This window comes from Salvelinus sp. IW2-2015, unplaced genomic scaffold (genome assembly GCF_002910315.2).
Source record: "Salvelinus sp. IW2-2015 unplaced genomic scaffold, ASM291031v2 Un_scaffold4387, whole genome shotgun sequence".
Taxonomy (NCBI): Eukaryota; Metazoa; Chordata; class Actinopteri; order Salmoniformes; family Salmonidae; genus Salvelinus; species Salvelinus sp. IW2-2015.
The window spans coordinates 48,662-68,646 of NW_019945657.1; the positions used below are offsets into that span (position 1 = coordinate 48,662).

A 19,985-nucleotide genomic window follows, 5' to 3' on the forward strand; every position below is an offset into this window, starting at 1 on the left:
GAAAAAGGGCACAGAGAAAAAATGCAGCTGCTACAGAACTATCCCAAGAGCTCTTTGACTTCTTGTGCAGTAGAGCCATTATAAGATATGATAGCGAAACATTAGTAGTGATTTGGCATACAAGTGTAAACCAAGTCATGACCCTCACCACAGGTCACACGAAGTCCGGCTTGATAGATATAGGAATGCTATGGACTCGAGCAGCTTCTGCTGCTCCATTTGGGCAATTTATATAACAACACGTTGATCTGGCTCAACTGTCTCTGGGGGAACTACAAGTATTCATCAACTCGCCAAAATAATGTCTCTTGGAGGGTAATGGGAACACATGCTGCTTTTTCTCCTAAGGATTGGCACAAGAGGACTTGCCCGTATTAATCTCTTAAAAAGTTGCTACAAATATTCAAAAACTTAGTTTGAAAAACCTTTTTTTTTTCAAAATGTTCCCCTGATACGCCTATTATCAGTATCCCAACCTAAGACCTACTCACACCACTTGGCAGCAGTTTGGCTTCACACCCCTGAGTGCCCCCACTCCCATGCAGATAGCATTTGTCATCTCAACAGGAGGCATCACTTGGGGTGACTGGTCCGATCGTGTTCCAGTGTGACACTGTAGAAGCCACAGAGAAACATGCTCATCATTGACTGGGCTCTGTTCTGTGCCGCTGTTGGCAGTGCCTCGCGCTTTTGTTTCAGCTGGGTCGAAAGTAAATGTACATTTTGGAGCACTGTACAAAAACACATTGGAGTGGCTTTGTTGTTGCTTTCTGACCTGCCATGTTCATTTCTGTCACCATACATGCTATCTGTCTTGCCATACTTCTCCTATGCTCTTCCTTTACCTCTGCCATCCATATCCACTCTGAATGTTTCTCTGTGGTCATTTCATGTCATTCCTGGGCTTGTGAGCCTCCAGGGCCTCAGCAGACTGTGTCAATTAGTGTTCTTCAGTCATGCCTTGACTCAAATTGTGTATTAGACTAAGCCTAAATTTTCAATTCACTACAAATCGAGTCATCTGTCATTATTAGACTTTACCGTAAAATCGTTATGAGGACATTATATTTTAATTAATTAGTTCTCAAACACGGTGTATTGTTTTTAAAACACATACATTTACTGACTGCAGTACTATTTGAGTGAATGCAGTTGCTAGCTCTGTGAGTTAGTTTTTTTCTGTTTCTTTTCTGTTCACTATCATTGTTTTGGTCTCACCTATTTTTCTATGTTGATCTCGCTCTATGGCCTTGAGGAAGACCAAAACCATTCCGCCTGTTGCGTCTTGTGCATGTCCCGCCTTTCTATATTTAACATCTATGAAAAAGACCTATCATTCTCTAACTCCCGTAAGTCATTTCATGTTTATTCACAATTCTTATTTGTCTTCTCTCTTTCTCTCTTCTCCACCTCTCTCTATCTCTTCAAATCTGCCTTGTTTCTATCAAGGCACATTCTTCTTCACCTGTTTATTTTCCAAGCCGACTGTGGTCTGTTCTCCACATCTCTCTCCTGATTGCAATCAGGTTCACATCGTGTGTCTTATATCATGTCCTATCTCTCTCCACAGGCGTCTGCTGCAGTTCACACAACAGACTTTCGATGGATCAACAATGATATATGACGCGGGCACCAAGACTAACTCCATCAACTACGTATCTGATACCACTGTACCACCCGCTCAACACCTTCGATCTTACCGCGCCGCGGGCCTATATACAAGTCTATCAATTACCTCTCCCTCCTACTCTTCTTATGCTCGTGAATCCAACAAACCTGCACAGTGTTCACAATTATTTGCTCTGAAAGAAAGAAGTACTAACAAGGACATGTTGGTATACATGTTTATCCATTAGCTGCTTTTCAGTATCAAGGAGTGTTGAATGAGTGGTATTGTCCACTGAAGTATTGTTGTCACCAGGCTTTCTATGACACCCACCATTCAGACGGATGAACACAAAACAGAAAAGGTTTATAGAAATGGTATGTATTACATTTGTAAAATTTCAACAACATCTACAGAGCGCTTCCTATTGTCGCTCTCTAACCTCTCTCGGCGCTCTCGCTCGCCAATAGCCGAATATATATATCCTACACATATATATACGCTTGTAGATATGGTGTTTCAAAACACTGGGGGACGCTCTATACGCTCACATTACCAACACCGCCCTATCGCTGCAATACTCGCTCCCGACCCCTGATGAATCTTTCACGTAATTCATCAGATAAGTGACTCTCATGTGGCATTCCACCTAGTGTTAGTAACAATAACGGTCGTGGTGCAGAAACCTCTCTTCCTTTGCCTCTCTCCCGGACTTTCACTTGGGCTTCTAACCAAGGTATGCCCTAATCCAACAGGCCGCACCTGACTGGGTTTCTAAACAAGGCTGTATGCCCTAATCCACATGGTCTCTTCCGACTTCACTGGCTTCTAACCAAGGTTACCCTTCCAAGTGGCCGACCTCACTGGGTTTCCTAAACAAGAGGTAGTTGCCCAATCCAACATGGTTCTCTTACCGACTTCACTGGGCTTTCTAACCCAGGGCTTATGCCCTAATCCAAGATGGCCGGACCATCACTGGGTTTCTAACAAAAGAGGTTGTGCCCCAATCCTCAACATGCCGTATGGCATATGTGCTAATGAAGTGATGGAGAAGAAACATACTCAAATCTTGTGGGTTGTTTTTTGTCAATCACAAGGTTGCTGATGTCTATTAAAGTATCCTCTGCAAATGCATGATTGATAGAATGGGAGTATCCACTTGTATCTCTTAGGACCAAATGTATTATTTCTTTTTTTTCACTAAGTAAAATCACTGTTGAACCTGTTTCTCTCTAGAGGGGAATCAAATGTCAAATAAAGATCACTAAAAATTTATTACCAAAAAAAAAAATCACTAATCTAAAAGTGGTGCATGTTTTTCACTGGTTCAATGTATAGTAACTGCTTACCCATTATCTCTTAACTAATTTCTAACAAAATGAGGTATTGGGATTTCCATCAGTAGGAATAACGCAAGTTCGGTTTTGACCAACTAAAAAAAACATATTTTTATTTACAGGGCTTGATACTTGATTATTCACTTTAAATGATTTTCCCTCCCGCTCCTCCCCAAATTTTTTTGAAAAAATAACCAGATAATCATATCTCTTTTTTCTTGTCTTTACCTCTTTGCTTTGATGGCTTTTCGATCTCGCTCGCGTATCCGTGAAATGCACCAATGGACCGGCGCTGCTTTTGGATCGCATATGCTTAAATTGCTATTATTCTATGCTAATTCTTATATTCTAATTGCTAATTCTACATTTCTAATGCTTTAATTCTACATTTCTAATTGCTAATTCTACATTCTTAATGCTAATTCTTACAGTCTAATTCTTACAGTCTAATTCTACATTTCAATTACTAGGCGGAGTTCTAATTCTACATTTCTTAATTTTTACAGTCTCATTTCAATACCTTACTTTTGTGCCATTATGAATGGATATCGGGCCTCGACAAAATTTGCAGAATGTGAATCTCAAATATAGTCTCAAGCCACTCATTAATGGAGATTCATTAATTTTGACAATTACATTTTGTGGCTTGATTTCCAAGTATTAATTTGTAAAGAGGGATATTTAATTGTTTAATTTAGTGTGGGTTCTGTAAGTTTTTTACTTCCTGCTAGCCAAGTATGTCTTAAATTTAGTAAAATTCTTAGCTCCACCTACAAGAGCATAAGAAGATAGGCCTGCCGGTAAGCCCTTATTAACTTTATGGATATTACCAATATCCATTAGTTCTGCACCTCTTTTACGCTGTTTTCAAAGGTGGAACTGATTTCTAATATCCCACATCCCTAAAATTGTAACAAATCGAAACTGTTCCTTTACCTCAAGTTTCTCTCAATTTTGCTTTGGTTTGTGAGAGTGTAGTTCCCGAGCCTGGTCTTGTGGAAAACCAGGCCTAATAAGCTAGCACAGTGTGCTCTCCAATGAAATTCATACAGAATTGTGTGTGCTAATCTCCACCGCCCTCGAAAGTGAGACTGCGCTTTTATATCTGTGATGCCTATACATATCACCAGGTAAATACTGAGCGTCTTTTCTATATCTGTGATGCCTATACATATTTCACCAGGTAAATACTGAGCGTCTTTTTCTGTATTATCTGCGACAGGTAAATACTGAGCGTCTTTTATTATCTTGATGCCTATACATATTTCACCAGGTAAATACTGAGGCGTCTTTTCTTATTATCTGGCGATTTCACAGGTAAATACTGAGCGTCTTTCTTATCTGTAGCCTTTACTATTTCACCAGGTAAATACTGAGCGTCTTTTCTTATTATCTGTGATGCCTATACTATTTCACCAGGTAAATACTGAGCGTCTTTTCTTATTATCTGCGACAGGTAAATACTGAGCGTCTTTTTATTTATCTGTGATGCCTATACATATTTCACCAGGTAAATACTGAGCGTCTTTTCTTTATTATCTGCGAGCTATACATATTCACCAGGTAAATACTGAGCGTCTTTCTTATTATCTGTGACGCCTATACATATTCACCAGGTAAATACTGAGCGTCTTTCTTATTATCTGTGAGCCTATACATATTTCACCATAATGAGATACAAGTTTTAATTATTTTTGATTGATTGAATTATTTGAGAATTTGTAAAATGCATACATAAGGGCGGTCCAGCTGTTGACGCCTCCACATACAATTTTGCACTTGACACAACATATAATATATGTTTGTAAACTACCATTAATAAAAAGTACCATAATTATTGAGTGTCCATATAGCTGTACCATGTATTTGCACTGCTACTGAGTAAATCTCCAATTGTTCTCCACTATTTCACCCGCTAAAACCTCTCCCCATCCCAAGTTTGATTGTGGTCCCAGTGACTGGCAGACCACCCCTGTTCACCTGTATCTTAGGATCTTTGAGAGATTGGGACCCATCCTTTATATATAAAGAGCACACATTGCCACCCACAGAACATAAACAGATGAACTGCTAAAAGCATTTAACGCACTCACATTGATTGTATACAGGTATTAAACAATATATATCTATATATATTTTAAAAATATATATATATTTACACAATTAACTAATAACATGCGTAATAATGTAGGCAGTTTATACTAAGGATTGTTACATATAACAAGGATTGGCATTATAAAAATTACATTATTGTGATTCATCCTATATTGTCCATAACATCATTACCCCATAGCAACAGATGTGGCACACAGTCATGCACACTATCCACCCTTCCCCCACAACCACAACCACAACCGTTCAACAGCTGTTCCATCCCTGAGCCCAACTCAAGAGAAGACTTGATGTGTGAATGGCAATATACAGTTGTAGACAAACAGTACTGTATACAGTTGTAGACAAACAGTACTGTATACAGTTGTAGACAAACAGTACTGTATACAGTTGTAGACATACTGTATACAATTCAGACATTGTTTGTGAACTTCTTCTCTAACTCATCAGCCATTTTGTTCCGGCCCATCTTCCTCAGGATCTCCAGTGTGATCTTCACAGCTCCCTCATCACAGTAGCTCTGTACCATCCTATCCACTGTGGTGGGTCTGGTAGCTTTTTCCAGCTGGCACGTTGAGATGGAAGGAAAGCCCGCCACACCCTTAATCAGGTACCACTGAAATGTCTTCAGGTCGCCTCGGCCCAGCCCTTTCAGAGTGTTCAGCAGCAGAAAATGAACCTTTGTTGTCCCTAGACACAGAAAATAACAATATGAAACATAACTAAAATAAAACAGTCCTGATGGATCAGAATGATGCATTTATGTTAATGTCTGTAAACAAGTCCCTGTTGTGTATAGTGATGTCAACTTGCTGAATGTACCTTTTAATAACTGTAACTGAATTCGGAAAGAAGTGGACGGGACTTAACCACAGGAGTCGAGGTGCAACCGAACAATTAACTCATAATTGAGAAGGAAAAGGTGCAACACTCGCTGACCATTAAGTAACTAATGTTTTCTTTCTCTTAGCTTTAGGATGCTAAATAGCAAATTTATTGTGTTTGTTGCAAAAAAATCTGATATTAGGGAACTCTACCACATTTAAATATCTTGGGGMAAAACAGGAAATTATATTTACCTGCTGTATCGCCAGTTGGTGGTGTAACTGTGGATAAAAAATACCTTGATTACACATGCTTATCAAGAAAATATTTAAGATGACAGACCATGAATATCATTAAAGTGGTATATACAGTGCATTCAGAAAGTATTCAGACCCCTTACGTTACAGCCTAATTCAAAAATGTATTTAAATAAAAAGTTCATCAATCTACACACAATACCCCATAATGACAAAGCAAAAACAGGTTTAGACATTTTTGCAAATGTAAAAATAAAGAAATGAAATTTCACATTTACATAAGTATTCAGACTCTTTACTCAGTACTTTGTTGAAGCACCTTTAGCAGCGATTACAGCCTTGAGTCTTCTTGGGTATGACGTTACAWGCTTGGCCACCTGTATTTGTGGAGTTCTCACATTCTTCTCTGTAGATCCTCTCAAGTTCTGTCAGGTTGGATGGGMAGCGTTGCTGAGCAGTTATTTTCAGAGATGTTCAAATCGGGTTCAAGTCCGGGCTCTGACAGACACTCAAGGACATTCAGAGACTTGTCCCAAAGCCACTCCTGCATTGTCTTGGCTGTGTGCTTGGGTTCGTTGTTCTGTTGGAGGGTGAACCTTTGCACCAGTCTGAGGTCCTGAGCACTCGGGAGCAGGTTTTCATCAAGGATCTCTCTGTACTTTGCTCCGTTCATCTTTCCCTCGATCCTGATTAGTCTCCCAGCCACTGCTGCTGAAAAACATCCTCAGAGCATGATGCTGGCACCACCATGCTTCACCGTAGGGATGGTGCACACAGCCAAGACAAGCACACAGCCAAGACGTAGAGGGTCGACAGAGAGGGTCCTAACCCGAAATGGTGGATAGATGGCTGCAGTCGCGTAAAACTGAAAGTGCGAACCACCGCATTTAACCATGGAAAGGTGACTGGGAATATGGCCGAATACAAACAGTYTAGTTATTCCCTCCGCAAGGCAATCAAACAYGCAAAARGTCAGTARAGAGACAAAATGGAGTCGCAATTCAACGGATCAGACACGAGACGCATGTGGCAGGGGCTACAGACAATCCCGGACTACAAAAAGGAAACCGGCCAGGTGACGGACACCGACGTCTTGCTTCCAGACAAACTAAACACCTCCTTTTCCCACTTTTGAGGATAATACAGAGCCACCGACACGGCCCGCTACCAAGGACTGTGGGCTCTTCTTATCCGTGGCCGACGTAAGAATTTGAAACATGTTAACCCTCGCAAGGCTGCCGGCCCAGACGGCATCCCTAGCCGCATCCTCAGAGCATGCGCAAACCAGCTGGCTGGTGTGTTTACAGACATATTCAATCTCTCCCTATCCTAGTCTGCTGTCCCCACATGCTTCAAGATGGCCTGTTCCTGTACCCAAGAAGGCAAAGGTAACTGAACTAAATGACTATCAACCCATAGCACTCACTTCTGTCATCATGAAGTGCTTTGAGAGACGAGTCAAGGATCATATCACCTCCACCTTACCTATCACCCTAGACACACTTCAATTTGCATACCGCCCCAATAGGTCCACAGACAATGCAATCGCCGTCACATTGCCCTATCCCATCTGGACAACTCCTATGTAAGAATGCTGTTCATTGACTACAGCTCAGCATTCAACACCATAGTACCCTCCAAGCTCATCATTAAGCTTGAGGCCCTGGGTCTCAACCCCGCCCTGTGTAATTGGGTCCTGGACTTCCTGATGGGCCGCCCCCAGGTGGTGAAGGTAGCAAACAACATCTCCACTTCGCTGATCCTCAACACTGAGGCCCCACAAGGGTGCGTGCTCAGCCCTCTCCTGTACTCCCGGTTCACGCATGACTGCGTGGCCAAGCACGCCTCCAACTCAATCATCAAGTTTGAAGACGACACAACAGTAGTGGGCTTGATTACCACAACGACGAGACAGCCTATAAGGAGGTGGTGAGGGCACTCGGAGTGTGGTGTCAGGAAAACAACCTCTCACTCAACGTCAACAAAACAACAGAGATTATCGTGGACTTCAGGAAACATCAGAGGGAGCACCCCCCTATCCACATCGATGGGACTGCAGTGGAGAAGGTGGAAAGTTCTAAGCTCCTCAACGTACACATCATGGGACAAACTGAAATGGTCCATCCACACAGACAGTGTGGTGAAGAAGGCGCAACAGCGCCTCTTTAACCTCAGGAGACTGAAGAAATTTGTCTTGTCACCGAAACCCTCAAACTTTTATAGATGCACAATTGATAGCATCCTGTCGGACTGTATTACCGCCTGGTATGGCAACTGCACCCATGTGTATATACTGTATTTTATAACATATATTGCACCTTGCCTATGCCGCTCTGTCATTGCTCATCCATATATTTATATGTATTCTTATTCCATTCCTTTAATTAGATTTGTGTTCATTTGGTAGTTGTTGTGAAATTGATAGATTACTTGTTAGATATTGCTGCATTCGGAAGTAGAAGKARAAGCATTTCGCTACACTCGCAATAACATCATCTAACCATGTGTATGTGACCAATAAAATTTGATTTGACAATGCAGGAGTGGCTTCCGAACAAGTCTCTGAATGTCCTTGAGTGGCCCAGCTAGAGCCCAGACTTGAACACAATCAAACATCTCTGAAGAGACCTGAAAATATCTGTGCAGTGACACTCCCCATCCAAACCTGGGCAGAGTGGAGCTGAGTTGCGTAACAGTTAAAGATGGAGATGTAGAATGAGTCGTCCGCCAGGAATACAGTCATGCGCGAGGTGGGCGTCAAGACATTGTGTCTAGTCAGCATACGCAGACGAGAGAAAGAGCGGCGTGCGACGTTAGATGTCACGTGCCGAAGTTGTCTTGCAAGCAGAGTGATGTGAACTGTTGGAGTGAGAGAGATGAGGTCAGTGGTGACTCACTTCTTTTCCGTTTCTTCCTGTAAGAGAGAGAGAGAGAACACTTACTAATATTGACTTGCACCCTCCCCCTTTTGCCCTCAGAACAGCCTCATTTCATAGGCATGGACTCTACAAAGGTCGAAAGAGTCCACAGGGATGCTGGTCATGTGACTCCAATGCTTCCCTATTGTGTCAAGTTGACTAGATGTCCTTTGGGTGGTGGATCTTCTTGAAACGCACAGGAAACTGTTGAGCGTGAAAAACCCAGCAGCGTTGCAGTTCTTGACACAAACCAGTATGCCTGGCACCTACTACCATACCTTGTTCAAAGGCACTTAAATATTTTGTCTTGCCTATTCACCCTCTGGCACACATACACAATCCATGTTTAACTGTTCAAGGCATAAAAATCCTATTTGACCTTTTCCTCCCCTTCATCTAGCTGATTGAAGTGATTAACAAGTGACATCAATAAGGATCATAGCTCACCTGGATTTACAGTCATGTCATGAAAGAGCAGTGTTCATAATGTTTTGTACACTCAGTGTATCTCAACTAACCAGAATACGACCAGGTAAAGGCTATTAAAACAAAGAGAAGTACACAAGTCAGCAGGCTGAGGATTAATTAACAGATCTCTGGTCAAAAAACATACTTTGGATAATAGTTTTGTCCAGAAATTATTTAGATCACAATTATGACTTTTAACAGTCTTATATTTTTTCTACAGTTGTCCTAGGTGACATTGTATTTTCAACTTTGTCAGCAAGTTGTGGTTCTCGTAGAGTGAAGGAAAGAGGTGATTCACACACTCAATGTATAAACAAGGAAGTAACTTTTAAAGAACAGATTCTTGCTTGTTGTTTACCTCTGTGATCTCTTTGTAACTTCTTAGCGAGATCATGCGATTCATCTCCCTCAGGATCTCCACTGTATCTCCACAGCCGCTCAGGGCGTATCTCTGCACCATCTGATCCACTGTGTCTGTCTGTCAATTCTCAGCTGTCTCTCTGGGATTGAGGAAAGCCAGGCAGCCGGCCCCTAGTCAGGTGAGACTGAAATGTCTCCAGCTGTTCTTCAGTGAGCCCTCCAGAGTGGCCAGCAACAGGTCTAGAACCCAACATGGAGGATCTCAAAATAAAAAGAAATAAGGAAGGAATAGTAGAGAATAGAAATACTGACACTATAAAACAAAGACCATGAATAGTTATTCATATTCACAATCTTTCCACTGTCTCAATACCTACACCACACACACACACACACACCACACACACACACGTTAGTTCACAATGACATTTGACCCTTCTGAAATGCCACTAGTCTTACCCTGATGTCCAGTGACTTAGGCCCTTCCTCTGCCTTTCCAGACGGCGACGCATCTCTCCAGACCGGGTCAACCTGGACACAAGAAACAGTTCAACACTGTTCTGTTCCCCCATACCACCACCACATGCTGTTGGTCACTTCACTGTCTGTTCCCTCAACCACCAATGCTGTGGGTCACTACTTTTCTAGTTCCCCTATCACACCACCACATGCTGTGGTCACTACACTGTTCTGTCTCCCTACACCACCACCACATGCTGTGGTCACTACACTGTTCTGTTCCCCTACACCACCACCACATGCTGTGGTCACTACACTGTTCTGTTCCCTACACCACCACCACATGCTGTGGTCACTACACTTTTCTGTTCCCCTACACCACCACCACATGCTGTGGTCACTACACTGTCTGTTCCCCTACCCACCACCACATGCTGTGGTCACTACACTGTTCTGTTCCCCTACACCACCACACAGTTCCTCTTCCCTACACCACCACACATGCTGTGGTCACATACACTGTTCTGTTCCCCTACACCACCACCACATGCTGTGGTCACTACACTGTTCTGTTCCCCTACACCACCACCACATGCTGTGGTCCACACATGTTCTGTTCCCCTACACCACACCACATGCTGTGGTCACCTACACTGTTCTGTTCCCCTACACCACCACCACATGCTGTGGTCACTACACTGTTCTGTTCCCCTACACCAACACCACATGCTGTGGTCACTACACTGTTCTGTTCCCCTACACCACCCACATGCTGTGGTCACTACACTGTTCTGTTCCCCTACAGCACCACATTGACTGTGTGTCACTACACATTCTGGCTCCCCTACCCAACCACCCACATTCTGTGGTCACTTCACTGTTCTACATTTCATTTTCAGTCTCAGTCATGAGAGAATGATGTTAATAGAGTATAGAGAATGTACTAGAGTCGAATGCACCACTTTAAAGTTGCATTATCTCTCCAGCACAGACCAGTAGGCTCAGTATTTCAATCTCATCCCACTAACTACATAGTTTTAATATATCAGGACTAAATATACTCAATGTCCACTCACATTCCGAGAAGAGGTGTAGTTGAGTTTGGCCCTCTACTGCCTCTGCTGGCATTTAGTTCCCTCTCAGAAGCAGCTACCTAGGCATCCTACACACCAAACATGAAACAAAAAACAGTACTAAATAATAAAAAACAGAAACTCAAAATTCCAAGAAATATGAATAGTTGGCCAACAGGTTTTCTAATTACATCATCTATGATTTATATAACATATAAAAATGTTTTATATATTTATTATAAAATAATGTCATTGGTGACGAGAGAACAGTAGTCAGGAATGTCTATAGAGGGAGAAGAGTCAGACAGAGTAAATGTCTATAGAGGGAGAACAGTCAGACAGAGTAAATGTCTATAGAGGAGAAAGCAGTCAACAGAGAAATGTCTATAGAGGAGCACAGTCAACAGAGTAAATGTCATAGAGGAGCAGCAGTCAGACAGAGTAAATGTCCATAGAGGGAGAAGGCAGTCAGACAGAGTAAATGTCTATAGAGGAGCAGCAGTCAGTCAAGTAAATGTCTATAGAGGACAAGCAGCAGTCAACAGAAGTAAATGTATCGAGGGAGAGCATCAGTAAATGTACATAGAGGAGCAGCAGTCAGACAGTAAATGTCCATAGAGGGAAGTCCTAGCAAGCAGTCAGAGTAAATGTCTCATAAAGGAGAGCAGCAGTCAGACAGTAGTAAATGTCTATAGAGGAGAAGCAGTCGAACAGAGTAAATGTCATAGAGGGAGAGCAGTCAGACAGAGTAAAGTCCATAGAGGAGAAGCAGTCAGACAAGAGTAAATGTCTATAGAGGGAGCAGCCGTGCAGAACAAAGTAAATGTCCATAGAGGGAGAAGCAGTCAGACAGAGTAAATGTCTATAGAGGGAGCTGCAGTCAGAGTAAATGTTTATAGAGGGAGCAGCAGTCAGACAGAGTAAATGTCCATAGAGGGAGCAGCATTCAGACAGAGTAAATGTCTATAGAGGGAGCTGCAGTCAGACAGAGTAAATGTCTATAGAGGGAGCAGCAGTCAGACAGAGTAAATGTCTATAGAGGGAGCAGCAGTCAGCCAGAGTAAATGTCTATAGAGGGAGAAGCAGTCAGACAGAGTAAATGTCTATAGAGGGAGCTGCAGTCAGACAGAGTAAATGTCCATAGAGGGAGAAGCAGTCAGACAGAGTAAATGTCCATTGGGGACACAGTGGAAAAAAAACTAAAATCTAATAAAAAATAGAGATTATATATTCATATTAACAACTAACAGTGATTGAATTACCATTGAGGTGGTGGGCAGAGTAGAAGTCTGAGGGGGGTGGGTGGAAATGTCCATAGGGGGAGCAGCAGGTTCATGCAGTTTGGATGCTGGAATTATTTTGGAGTGAACGAACATGTCTACTTTTTTTAACAACAGATAAATATAATGACTGGTTGTGTTCATGCTAATTACATTAAAATGTGATAATTTTACCATTTAAATGTCATTATTAGGACCTTACAGTGCATTCAGAATAATCAGACCCCTTGACCTTTCCCACATTGTTACGTTACAGCCTTTCTAAAATGGATTGATTTGTCTCCCCCCACATCAATCTACACACAATAACCCATAATGACAAAGCAAAAAAGTTATTTTTTAAATTCTTGCAAATTTATTTTGGAAAAGTATCACATTTACATAAGTATTCAGACCCTTTACTTAGAACTTTGTTGAAGCACATTTGGCAGCGATTACAGCCCCGAGTCTTCTTGGGTGATGCTACAAGATTGGCAAACCTGCATTTGGGGAGTTTGTCTTGGCTGTGTGCTTAGGGTCGTTGTCCTGTTGGAAGGTGAAACTTCACCCCAGCATGAGGCCCTGAGCGCTCTGGAGCAGGTTTTGATTAAGGATCTGTGATCATGCTGTGGGGATGTTTTTCAGCGGCAGGGACTGGGAGATTAGTCAGGATTGATGGAAAGATGAATGGAGCAAAGTACAGAGATCCTTAATCACCACCATGCTTCCTCCAGACGTTACACTTGGCATTCAGGCCAAAGAGTTCAATCTTGGAATCTTGTTTCTCATGGTCTGAGTCCTTTAGGTGCCTTTTGGAAAACTCCAAGCAGGCTGTCATGTGCCTTTTACTGAGGAGTGGCTTCCGTCTGGCCACACTTCCATAAAGGCCTGATTGGTGGAGTGCTGCAGAGATGGTTGTCCTTCTGGAAGGCTCTCCCATCTCCACAGAGGAACTCAGGAGCTCTGTTAGAGTGTCCATCAGGTTCTTGGTCACCTCCCTGACCAAGGCCCTTTCCCCCCGATTACTCAGTTTGGCCGGGCGTCCAGCTCTAGGAAGAGTTTTGGTGTTTCCAAACTTCTTCCATTTAAGAATGATGGAGGCCACCATGTTCTTGGTGAACATCAATGCTGCAGAATTTCTTTGGTACCCTTCCCCAGATCTGTGCCTCGACAGAATCCTGTCTTGGAGCTCTACGGACAATTCCGTTGACCTCATGGCTTGGTTTTTGCTCTGACATACACTGTCAACTGTGGGACCTTATATAGACAAGTGTGTTCCTTTCCAAATTATGTCCAATCAATTAAATTTACCACAGATGGACTCCAATCAGGTAGTAGAAACATCAAGGATGATCAATGGAAGCAGGATGCACCTGAGATTAATTTCGAGTCTCATTGCAAAGGATCTGAATACTTTTTTTGTGGGGCTGTAACCTAAACAAAATGTGGAAAAAGTGAAGGGGTCTGAACTTTCCAAATACACTGTATGTAAACAACAGGTTCCCCGGTATGTGTGATGATGCCATCTTGCTGAGATTGTAATTGAATTAGAAAGGAAGTGGACGGCACTTAACCACAGGAGTCGAGGTGCAACCGAACAATTACATCATAATTGAAAAGGCAAAGGTGCAACACTCACAGGAGTCGAGGCGCAACCGAACAATTACATCATAATTGAAAAGGCAAAGGTGCAACACTCACAGGAGTCGAGGCGCAACCGAACAATTAAATCATAATTGAAAAGGCAAAGGTGCAACACTCAGCATTAAGTTCTCTTTTATCTTTAGGATTCTAAAAAGCTACATTATTGTTTACTTTAAAAAAATCTGATATTAAAGGAACACAATTAAATCTCTTGGGGGAAGACAGGAAATGATAATTACCTGCTGTAACTCCACCTGGTGGTGTAACTGTGGATAAAGAGAGACCTTGATTACAAGGGCTCCTCAAGACATTATTTCATTTGGCAGACCATCCACATCATTAAATAGCGGGTATATAGTATTTAAAGTTGATTAGCTAGGTTACACTGTAGGCAAGATCCAATGAAAGGCACTGTACACCATCATCCATTTAACAACACAGAACCATTAGGATAATTTGAGTTCTTCACATTTGATTTCCTCATTGTATTATTGTTTATGATGAGGAAACCATCGGCGATGAGACTAAGACCAGTAGAAGGTTTGATGAGAACCGTTACCTGAAGAGGGAACTTCTGTTGGGGAGACTGGATGAGAAAGAAGGTGTTGTACTATACAGTAAAATAATGATGTATCATAATTCATCTAATTGAATATCCATATAGGCATAGTAGTTTAGTAAGGGTTTTGATTCAATCACTTTCAGCCAACTACTAAGTGAAAACCTTGTTGTAAGCCATTTACCTGCTGAGTCATCCGCTGGGGGCGTAGCTGTGGAAGAAAGAGAAAACCAATCAAATCAGAATATATTTAAGTTGAACCAGACATTTTATGGTAAATAGGTCATATCAGGGTCTTGTATTGAGGCTAATCGGTAAGGCTACAGTATTCACCAGTTTAAGGGCCAGACATGAAATGGGTTTAGAATATTTATTGAGGAAATGGATGTGAGAACGTGGATTCAGTGGAGAAATGAGAATGGACCGGCTGAAGTAGAGGGATTCAGGAGGGGAATGAGAATGGACCAGATGAAGCAGAGGGCTGTAGAGGAGGGATTGACTCTGTAGGGTTTGGCTTGGAGCCTCAGGTAGACTTCACCGTCAGGCCATGGTAGTTGTTGCTGTGGTGAAGGCAATCCCCAAAAAGAGAACTCCAAGTTTGTCGAACCTTGGAAAGGAAGTGAACTGTTTGGGACTGCAGGTACTGAATGGTTGGCAGTATCGCTTGAGGTATGGACGAGATGCCTACAGAGTGAGCCAACCTTTGACCCCAGAAGACCAAGCAGAAGCGATGGTGGCAAGAAAAAGAAAAAAAACTCCCTTAATAAAGGAATAAAAACCTTGAGAGTAACCAGGATCAGCTGCCTGAGGTAGATGTTGTCCGGGATGCCGTGTCGAGATGCAGCTCCGAAGTGGAAAGAGTGTAATCAGGATAGCCATACGTTGATAGTATTTGTCTCATATGGGAATGGAACCATTGGCGAGGCGATGGATTGTCTGAGCTGCAGGAAGTAGTTGAGTGGTTGATAATTGCTGAGGGTAGCCGGAACAGGTAGACTGTTGTGGTTCTGCCAAACTGATCAGTTTACTGTGTTTGATGGTGAAGGTATCTTTGTCAAGGATGGTGATGTCTGCCATGCTGAGAAGGGATGTAGGTAGAAAATGAGGATGTAAAACTCAAGGCAGGAAGCCCACGTACAGGCGGAACAGCTCAGCCATGTTGTCATTGTGATGGAACGGGATCCCCTTTCCCAGAGTTTCTTCTGTAGCCTGAAAACGGTCCAGTCTGACAGCACTGGAGGCCTGGATTTAGATGCCTCGGAGCTGGAGCAAAGAGGAGAGGTTCTGTAGATTGGCTGGATGGTGGGGCCCGGGCCATCTCCGCATGCAGAGACGGGAGGATGGTGTGCTCTGCCAGGCATGGGAGTGGGGAGATCGGCCTGGAGGTCGGCCACGGTATTCCGGTTCTTTTTGAGGCCTGGAATGGTGGCTTGGCACTGAGACAGCGGTTAGAGGCCTTCAGGTTAGAGGTGTGTCCTTGATAATGGAGAAGGGAGAGTCTAAAACTTGGTCTGAAGGCAATTCGGAATCCGAGGCTGTGAGCTCAATCTCCATTGTAAATGAAGTTCAGGACTTTAAGAAACTTAAGTGAACTGTGAGAAGAACTACGATAAATCAAGGCTTCTCACATTCAGTGGCTTGCATGTGACACAAAACATAGAGGAGGAATAACTGTTTAGTCAATTAGGCTGGTAGTGGTGATTTAAGGCAAGTGAGGACAGGCGTGGAGGCTGATTAGCAGTTAGTAGCAGCTGGTGCTTGTTGAGTGCTAGGGAGCTGCATTCAAAGCAGCTAGTTAAGTGTTACATTCAAGTCTGGTCCTTTCTCCTGAATTGTTGCCCATCTTTAACACCATTAATCATCATTATTATCATTGTTGTTACTATAAGGTGGTTGTTGGACTATCAATTAACTTCTGCAAAAGGTAAACATTACATACCTGATTTTAACAATAAGGGGAAAACAACAACTTTAAAAGGTATTACCTGGAAGCAGGACAAGGTTTTCCCAGACATTGTCTTCTCTCACAGTAGATGTGCTTCCAGGATTTTCTTTCCTCAGAAATAGATTCACCTCCATAGTGTCATATTGTAACAACACCTGGAATGCTGGGACGTAGTTTTCAGAGGAGTGATTGTCCACAAACCTTTTAATCTGGATGAAAGAAGATCAGTGATAACTAGTGGTATCAAATAAACCAGTTGGTGCAGAAGATCAGACAAGTCTGGCTTTTTAAAGTGCAGAAACTACATTGATATGTTAAATATGTGACAGTATACTGTTACGCTCTGACTTCACCTTGGGTTGAATCACTAGACCTGTCTGGACCAGATCAGTGGATAGACTGTATTGTTGCTGAGGGATTAGTTCACATTCAGAAGGTGTTATGATGTAGATAACCTTTGAATCAGACAAGTGTTCCATCTTTTCCTTCACCTAGAGTACATGGATTATGGTTGAGGCAAATGAATTAAGAATCATTACAGTCAATCAAGGCAATTGGTTAAAATAATTTAAAAATACCAATAAATGAATGAAATGACATACCTCCCTGATCACAACATTACTGGGCAGCAACAACACATTCAGAGTGGCCTTTCTTCTAGGGACAGGTTGAGGTAGGTAAAATAGCAACACGTGTGCATTTATGGAGGTGATGGGAGCATTATCATCCTTGACTTCACCATAAGCAGAGAATCCAGTGATGTTTATTATGATGTGTTTTTCTGTTGTCTCAAGAGGAGGGATGAACTCAATGTCATCAGTCACATGGGCTACAGACAGGAAGTCACATCCACCCTCTGGAACAAAATAGATCTGTGTGTTTAGTTCAGATAGCTATGACAATATTGATTGCACAATTTTCATTTTGCAAACAAATGTTTGAACCATCAACTATTGCATTACTCTTCATGAAATAGTGATACATACCAGAAAGAATCTCACAATGTGGGAGATGTAGTTGACTGACAGACTTCTGAGGGCAGTCAATATTGAACAGGGGTCCTGCAGGCCTCTTGCCTTTCTGGGCTAGAAGACTCCTGTCCCAGGGGACTGTCCTATAGAGCACCTCTCCCTCTCCCTCCATCCTAAACACCAGGCCTGTTATACTGCACTGGAACAGACCTGCACGGGGGCACTGGAATCTAGAACAAACAATGAAGAATTTCATTTTGTGAGATTTCCTGGATTTAAGGTAGTGTACTTCTTTTATACAAACTACCAATAAGAAAAATTATATAAATCAAGTTACCGGTATTCTCCCCTGTTGTCCTGATCGTGGATTTCAGGTGTAAATTCATCTGGAGAACTCTAAAATGTAGAAACAATAGATACTGTAATTCAACCAGTAGTGTGAAGAATAGTTTTTAAATTCAAATGTTCTCTCTTTCTGTCTTTCTCTCAGTCCAGTGAGGGTCTTACCATGTGATGGTGATCCAAGAGGAGAGGAGAATCTAAAGAGAACCAGATAAACATCAATCATCATGTTTTACTATACAACTGCATCATTGTTCCAGATTAAGATGTTACTGTATAGCTGTTACCCCTTTCTCTTCCCAACTCCTCATCCATCCTCTGGGTGTTCTCCTGGGTGTTCACAGATACCTCTGTGTTGAGACTGTTAGCCATCTCCAGTGGTGTCTCTAGGACGGGAGGACAGTCCATCTCCAGCGGGCTCTCTAGGATGGGAGGACAGTCCACCTCCAGTGGGCTCTCTAGGATGGGAGGACAGTCCACCTCCAGTGGGCTCTCTAGGATGGGAGGACAGTCAATCTCCAGTGGTCTCTCTAGGATGGGAGGACAGTCCACCTCCAGTGGGCTCTCTAGGATGGGAGGACAGTCCACCTCCAGTGGTCTCTCTAGGATGGGAGGACAGTTCAACAGCTCAGGAGAGAGAGAAGAGTAACCTGTCATGTATCACATTGTCACTGACTAAATAACATCCCAGAAGGCAACATTTGGCTTAGTGACGCCATTTTCTAGTTGTAAACTGTTTTTCTAGTTATATATATGTCAACTAACATGATTACAACGAGGTGAAGGCAATGCAAAAATTGACAATATTTCATTTCTAAGACATTGTTTAACAAACACTCAGAAACTTTGTGGGGATGGGATCAAGAGAGCAGTTTGAGGATTCATTAGCAGATCTCTGGTCAAGAAAGGTACATTGGATTATATTTCTGTCCAGAAATGACTTTTTCAACAGTCTATATTTTTCTATAGTTGTCCATGGTGTTGCAACATTTGCAGACATTATATGCAAGTTGTTGTTCTCGTAGTGTGAAGGAAAGAGGATGATTAACTCACTCAACGTACAAACAAGGAAGTTAACTTTAAAAAAAAATATATGAATTGGTCTTGTTTTACCTCTATGATCTCTCTGTAACTTAGTGAGATCATGCTGATTCATCTTCCTCAGGATATTCACTGTGTTCCCCACAGCTCCCTCAGGGTCGTATCTCTTCACCATCTGATCCACTGTGTCCTGTGTGGCATACAGCAGGTCAGCCACCACGGGGAGACTCGTCGAGGCCTGGTAACAGACAGTCTACATCCCGAGGCGATGGTTCCCTCTGCTGGACATGCCAGGTCTTGACGGGCTCTCCAGCCAGGACTAATTGGGGCTGATTGTGGTTGGTGAGTAATCAAGGGGCTGATTGCACACCAGCTGGATGAGGCCCATTAAGTTGCCAGGATGGCAGCACACGGGAGAGGGGTCTGGGAAAGAGAGGTTACTCCTGCATAGTCGTGCTTAGTACAAGAGATAACGGAGGGAGCTCAGTTTTGTTCCCCACGGGATACCGCTTGACCTCGGTGCCCAGAAGACACTAACCTGGAGGAGATCTTATGAAGGAGACCTTTTCTTTTTGGTTTGTTATTTAAATAAACATCCTTTAAACCGAGCTAATAAAATTCTGTCCGTGTCTGATCTGTGTAAACGTCTTGACCAAACCCCCTGATCTGCCACAAGTGGTGGAGAATGCGAACAATCTGATAATGTGTCAGATCAGGGTTGACGTTTACGCAGCATCAGCATGGAAGAGTTGATAGCTCAATTCGTCCGGGCCCAACAAGCACAACAGGCGGTAGAAAACGTGGAGACG

The 19,985-nt window shown here is 42.6% G+C and overlaps 1 protein-coding gene across 3 annotated transcripts; it reads right to left on the reverse strand.

Moving 5' to 3' along the window:
* Positions 1 to 4,658: 4,658 nt before the first annotated feature.
* On the reverse strand, positions 4,659 to 19,749 carry LOC112077214 (uncharacterized). 3 transcript variants are annotated; one of them, XM_070441605.1, is made up of 12 exons: positions 19,249 to 19,729; positions 18,423 to 18,737; positions 18,301 to 18,332; positions 18,131 to 18,189; positions 17,809 to 18,023; positions 17,425 to 17,678; positions 17,176 to 17,313; positions 16,863 to 17,031; positions 15,062 to 15,088; positions 14,878 to 14,904; positions 14,558 to 14,584; positions 4,659 to 5,745 (listed from the first exon to the last, which is right to left on the reverse strand). In XM_070441605.1, the coding sequence occupies exons 1-12, from the start codon at positions 19,349 to 19,351 to the stop codon at positions 5,468 to 5,470; spliced, it is 1,644 nt and encodes a 547-aa protein (XP_070297706.1). In that variant the 5' UTR covers positions 19,352 to 19,729; the 3' UTR covers positions 4,659 to 5,467. The 3 variants fall into 3 exon arrangements, with proteins under 3 accessions (XP_070297706.1, XP_023999541.1, XP_023999542.1); XM_024143773.2 differs by lacking the exon at positions 4,659 to 5,745 and adding an exon at positions 12,624 to 12,763 and having other exon boundaries at positions 19,249 to 19,749; XM_024143774.2 differs by lacking the exons at positions 4,659 to 5,745; positions 14,878 to 14,904 and adding an exon at positions 12,624 to 12,763 and having other exon boundaries at positions 19,249 to 19,749.
* Between the last annotated feature and the right edge of the window lie 236 nt (positions 19,750 to 19,985).